This window comes from Oncorhynchus nerka, linkage group LG11, assembly GCF_034236695.1.
Source record: "Oncorhynchus nerka isolate Pitt River linkage group LG11, Oner_Uvic_2.0, whole genome shotgun sequence".
NCBI classification, from domain to species: domain Eukaryota; kingdom Metazoa; phylum Chordata; class Actinopteri; order Salmoniformes; family Salmonidae; genus Oncorhynchus; species Oncorhynchus nerka.
The window spans coordinates 32,698,892-32,705,114 of NC_088406.1; the positions used below are offsets into that span (position 1 = coordinate 32,698,892).

The 6,223-nt window shown below is 47.3% G+C and overlaps 1 protein-coding gene across 1 annotated transcript in view; it reads left to right on the forward strand.

Annotated features, from left to right (window-relative positions):
* The window catches only part of LOC115136715 (rho GTPase-activating protein 32-like), a 28,822-nt gene extending 24,493 nt beyond the window's left edge, over nucleotides 1–4,329 (forward strand). Inside the window, 3 exon segments of the mRNA XM_029672422.2 lie at nucleotides 71–787; nucleotides 1,006–1,263; nucleotides 1,266–4,329. Coding sequence (XP_029528282.2) covers nucleotides 71–787; nucleotides 1,006–1,263; nucleotides 1,266–3,292 — 3,002 coding nt within the window. The 3' untranslated portion in view covers nucleotides 3,293–4,329.
* The last annotated feature ends 1,894 nt before the right edge of the window (nucleotides 4,330–6,223 follow it).

Genomic DNA, 6,223 nt, shown 5'->3' on the forward strand with positions numbered 1-6,223 from the left:
TACGTTTATTTTTATGTTGTCTGTTTAAGTCTGCCTCTGAACAGTAATGCTATTTGTCTATTTGTTCTAGGGGAGCCCCAGATGTGCCGCCCCCCTAGACCACGCTCTACCAGCGATGCCCTCTCCACCGCATTCAGGGATGACCTGTGTGATGCCAGGGACAAAGGCGACCGCTACCACAAACAGGCCAAGGAGGGCCATAATGGTGCTGATGGTCCTGTTTATGATCCAGCTGGTGTGTCCTCTCCACATCAGGAGGATGACCTTGACCTCTGTCTTCCAGCCCCTGGCATGGCCTTTCTGGACTTTGACCCCATGTCCTTCCAGTGCAGCCCACTGAGCCCACCAACAGCTAAATCCGCTCCTCAACGCAAAGCAAGCGTCAACTGGAGGAAGAATGTCAGGGGTTCCAGTGAATCAGAGCCCATCTCTTCATCCCTCAAAGTCCTCAGTAACTCCCAGTCCCCTGACGTCACCCCAGTCCATAGGAAAAGAGGGGAGAAAAAGAAAGTGGCTCAGGTCGTCTCCCCCAAACTCAGACGGAGGTCCTCTACGTCCCCCCCTGTGGTTGAAACAGATGTGCACACTGTGTGTATCTCTGCCCCACGCTGTGTCTCAGACACCCAGGGTGGTGAGTCCTCCTCCCCTCCACCTCTGGATCTGTGTGAGGCCCAACTAGTGAGTGAGGAGGGGAGTGAGGCCAGGGCTCCCTGCCGGCTCTCCAGCCCTCCAAGCTTCACATCAACTTTCACAGACAGCCTGGCTTCACAAAACCCTCAGGATCCAGGTCAGTGGTACATTAAAAACAAATTACATTTTTGTTCATTTTATTTGTAAAGCCTTTTTAAATCTACAGTTTATCACTAATGTGTACAGTTCTTATTGTGTTCCGTTGTTAGCTGAAGTTCTTATGGTATTATTCTATGTGTTGTCCCCTCATGTCTGATCACAGCGTTGTTTGTCCTGTCATACTGTAGCAGCATTGTTTGTCTTATGCCTCCCCAGGAACAGATAGGCTTGTGAATTCAGTGTCTGTCCTCCCTCCTCACCCTCCGTTGACGATGGCTGCCCGCAGGCTGGCCCTGGCCCTGGCTGAGTCTGCCCAGAAGGCCACTCTGACCTCACAGAGGAGGAGCACCCAGCCCCCCTACCCTCTCCAGAGACAGGATACCCCCCATCCCCTGGACAGACCCCCACGGCCCTCTGTTCTCCACCTCCAACCCTGCTCTAAGGATTACGGCGACCTCAAGGTCTCTTCTCCATCCCCCTCTTACCCTTGGCTGGTACATCAGTTGAGAGTCCTTGTGGCCGTTTCCCTAGCCATGCGAGAAAACAGGCCCCTGAGGGACAAGTGGCTATGAGTAACTTCACTCCCACTGTCAGTCCCTTAGAAGCTGGAGCTCTACTGCAAGGCAGCACAGAAGTGAGGGACCAGAGAGGAGGGAGAGACAGGCCCCTGGGAGCTGTGAGACCTGTTCACCCTCAGACGGTTTCCTCCTTGTATCACAGTGGTAGGGTCTCCCCTCCCTTTCAATCAGTCTGCTCCATTCAGAGCCCGTTAGCCGCCGCTGTCCTCGCTAACACTGACTCTGTCAATGCCTATAACTATCGGACTGTTCTGGCTGAGGCGTCCATGCCAGGGTCTGTGGAGGAGATCCCTTCATGTCCTCCTCTGCCGTCCTTAGTCCATCAGTACAGCTCTGATGAAGAGAGAGCTATGAGGGAGGCTGAAGATGTGTATAGACATCATCGGGTCAATCCAGCAGGACAGGTATCTGGACCTCACCATATTCGGCCTGGCTGTCTCCCTCCCCACCTGGCAGGGCCCAAAAGCATGTACAAACCCACGTCTGACAGCTGCTACAGCACTTTAGGCCTCCGGCACCACCCATCTTCCTCCCCCCAGTACAGAGGTCAACCCCAACCCAGGGAGGAGCACAGCTCCAGCGGCCACCACAGATCCAGGGGACAATGGCAGAGGACTGAGGAGAGAGCCCCGGGCTACCCGGTCATCCGCAGGGCACGCTCCTTCCATGCCCAGCAACCTAGTTGTGTTCAACCGGCAGAAACTGAAGTCCTACCCCCAGACATCCTGTTCTATGTCCAACGTCCAGCTGTCCAAGAAAAGGAGTGCCAGAGGCTAGTCCAGTCAGGTGTCCAACCCCTGCAGCCGTACTTTGAGAATGGACGCGTTCAGTACCGCTACAGCTCCTATTCAGACGCAGCGCCTCTAGAGGAGTCTTACTACTATGTGGACCCTTACAGGACGAGCCGTATCCGACACAGTCAGTCATACACCATGCGCTCTACTAGGGATAGTGGACATCCTGGCTACCACTATCGCCCTTCAAACAACATCCCACCTGCAAAAAGAGAACTCTTCTTGGAGAGTAGGGATCTAGAGCGAGTCATTTACGAGTCCTGGGACCACCCAGAGGGTTGTGACAGACTAGTCTATCATCCAATCAGACAAGAGAATAGAGCCAGGCAGAGGACCCAGGGCCCTATCATGTCTCCTTATGAGAACATGGATCGTCCCGTCCCACAGAGTGACATCAGGGGCAGAGATATCAGTCACACCAGAAGCAGGTCAGACCCAGGTAATGCCTGCCTGCTGGCCATCGACAGAGTGGACAGCCAACGTGAAGTACCTGTCATGTCCCCAATCTCCCCTGGCCAGCAGCTTTCAGACCCTAGTGATTACATCAGGCACCAGAGGGGTCATTGGCCAGGTGAGGAACCAGTCCCTCCCAGGAGAGAGAGTGTCTCCAGGAGAACCCAGTCCAAGCAGGGCACCTCTCAACGACATCAACCACAGCATTGCAACGTCCCCATGCTCCTAGATGTTAAGAACGTGGAGCAGGGTGAGGGTGGTCCTAATAGAGGTTGTGACCAGGACAAAGTAATGATGGGTAATGCTGCTAATAACTACTCTGCCCGATTAAAACCAAACATCCCCAGGAGACAACGATCACAGAGCATCAAAGAGCCTCGATACTACCACCATGTCAAATCACCTGTGGCACCAGATCACCCTGGGCCCTTTTCCACCCAGCCCCACAGGAGAACTCAGAGCACGAAGGCCATGCCCTCTCACTATGATAACCTGGACGGGTACTACCCAGCTCCCAAACCCAAACCCTCCGGGTCTAGTAAGGCCATGCCAGGGCCGTTCCCTGGCCACGGCTGCATGCCCCCACACAGCCATAGACTGCTGTCCCAGGCCCTAGGGGGCCACGGGGCCTTCCTGCAGTCAGGCCTCAAGCCGCAAGCTGGAGTCTACGCTGAGTGATTCAGTCCTCTAATCACACCAGAAGCTGAGGCCAGTTTGACATCGCCAACTCAACAGATTCATGTTGATGTTTATAAAAATGGAAAAAATACATACAGATATAAACCTTCAGAAACTGTTTTTAAGAAAATGTTGAGTTGACACAAATGGGTGGGGTCATACTGTTGGTAACGTGTAGATAGCAAAGAAAGAGGTACATTATTTTCTCATTAAATACAATGGGACTGGTAACGGATATTTTGAAAGCTTGTTTTGTGCAATGGTTTATGAAGGTTTTTTAAATCATTTTTATGCCCAAAGGTTAATTATAATTTCATGTCCATGAGATAATATTGTCCAACAAACAGAAAATACCATTTTAAATATCTGCCAAATATTGTTAATCTTATGAGCAGTAATATTCTAAGATATAATGTCTTATTTGGCCTACTGCCAACGTGATATTGTTTGCCTAGTTGATTTAGATCATCCTAAACATGCCCTTTTTAAGAATGATAGTAAATGAGAACCATGCGTAGAGCTCCTTGACTTTTATGTTTTGCAATTCCACTGATTCTCCACTGAAGGTGTTTAGTAACATTAGCACTTTTGGTGTTATTTAGTTCATACAATAGTGGAAGACACAGAGGACATTTCTTCACCGGCACTGCTCTCACCTTCACAAAACACTCAGACATGGAAAGGTTAAGGAGCAAGGAGGACTGTGACCACAGTTAGGGTCCATCTGTCATCTTACCAGAATGTGTACATGTGCTGCAAATGTGAAAGTGTATGTCAATGCACTTGTCACATTAACAGGAAGCTGTGATGCTTCATGACATTGTGGTGTATTATGAGAGGACATACGTTTCTCTCTTTGTAGGGATATTTTAATGGTATGTCGTGTTTTAACTGTTGCTTTGTTCTTTTGTTATAGTTTTGTATTCATTAAATATGTTATTTCAAACCCAACCCTCTGTAAATGAGGAAATATTGCTAAGACATTTTAATGTTGTTTTTTCATTAGAATATAAATAAATAAATAAATAATATCTATAGCATACTATGAAAAATTGTCAGATTATATATTTTTTTACCATTTTGTTCATGGGAATGCACATTTAATTAAGTTATTGCTTGGAGCAAAAATGCATACTCACTGGGAATTTTCTATCTTGCAGATTCAGAGAAGTTTAGGCATTAGACAGCAGAGGGCACTGCAGTATCGCAGAGAAAGTGGTTCCCTAATAATGTTTCTCTGAATCTCTAGTGGAGATAGGACAAGTTTTTAAATGTTTTATAATCACTTTAAATCAGTTTGTCATAAAATCTCTCATTCCTTAAATGTGTAGTGGTATTACTATACACACAACATTGACTATTTCTTTCCCAAACACGATATAATTAGCATAGACAAAACGGACAACTTCTAAAAAGATGTAAATGCATCCTCTCCCCTTGATCTGTCATCCATATCCAAGGAAACTGCTAGTGCAAAATTAGGAATAAATCATTCAGCAAACCGGGAACATTCTCAGAACATTAGCGAACACTCAAACTAAGTTTAGTTAGGGTTTGAGCTGAGCCAGTATCTGGGCAGAGGAGACAATGAATATGACGAGATCTTCTCTGCTCAGAAAGCTACCATTCAAGTTACCATTCACCAACTCTGCAAGCGTTATGACCACATAAGGCATATAAGGTTGAAGTCGGAACTTTACATACACCTTAGCCAAATACATTTCAACTCAGTTTTACACAATTCCTGACATTTAATCCTAGTAAAAATTCCCTGTGTTAGGTCAGTTAGGATCACCACTTTATTTTAAGAATGTGAAATATCAGAATAACAGTAGAGTGATTTATTTAGGCTTTTATTGATTTCATCACATTCACAGTGGGTCAGAAGTTTACATACACTCAATTAGTATTTGGTAGCATTTAAATTGTTTAACTTGGGTCAATCGTTTCCGGTAGCCTTCCACAATAAGTCGGGTGAATTTTGGCCCATTCATCCTGACAGAGCTGGTGTAACTGAGTCAGGTTTGTAGGCCTCCTTGCTCCACACGCTTTTTCAGTTCTGCCCACAAATGTTCTATAGGATTGTGGTCAGGACTTTGTGATGGCCATTCCAATACCTTGACTTTGATGTCCTTAAGCCATTTTGCCACAACTTTGGAAGTATGCTTGGGGGTCATTGTCCATTTGGCGTAGCAGTAAGACGTCTTGTCGTGTCGCGTCCCTTTGTATATATCGTTTTTTTTCGTTTTTACATATTTTTCTTCGCATATCTTTTAAAACATTTTGCTAAACCTCAACTTCTAAATACTCTCCTGCAACCCGCCTCACCCAATGTAGCTATTTTTCCTAAAGTATTTATATTTACTTCGGATCCGGAACCCCTCGACTGAAGCTAGCCAGCTAACTACCAGCAAACCATTGCTAGCGGTCTTCAGCTAACCGGTCATCAGCTAACCTTCAGCTCGGAAAGCTCTCGCCAGTTCGAACAACGCGACTCTAACCAGAGCATAACGAACCTATATATTTTTTTTATCCCCGGATTCCCACCGCAAACGGAACATCTTCAGCTGGATCTTCACAACTAGCTATCTAGCTAACCGCAACCCCGGATGATTACTCCTGGCTAGCGTTTCCACCCACTTAGCTTGAAGCTAGCCCGGCCAGAGCCCTTGTGCTACCACCGTAGCATACTCCTGGGCTACAATATCCGGACCCACGACCAGTCTATCGATGTCACCGCATGAAGAGGAATAAACAGACTCACCCCATCGCGACGTCCCCCAAAGGCTAACTCTCTAGCCCTTGCTATCTCCTTGCTTGCTAATTCGGCCTGCTAACTGCTAGCTTGTTTAGCCCTGGTCCGCTAACTGCTACCTTGTTTAGCCCCGGCCTACTAACTGTTAGCTTGTTAGCACAGGCCTACTAACCGTC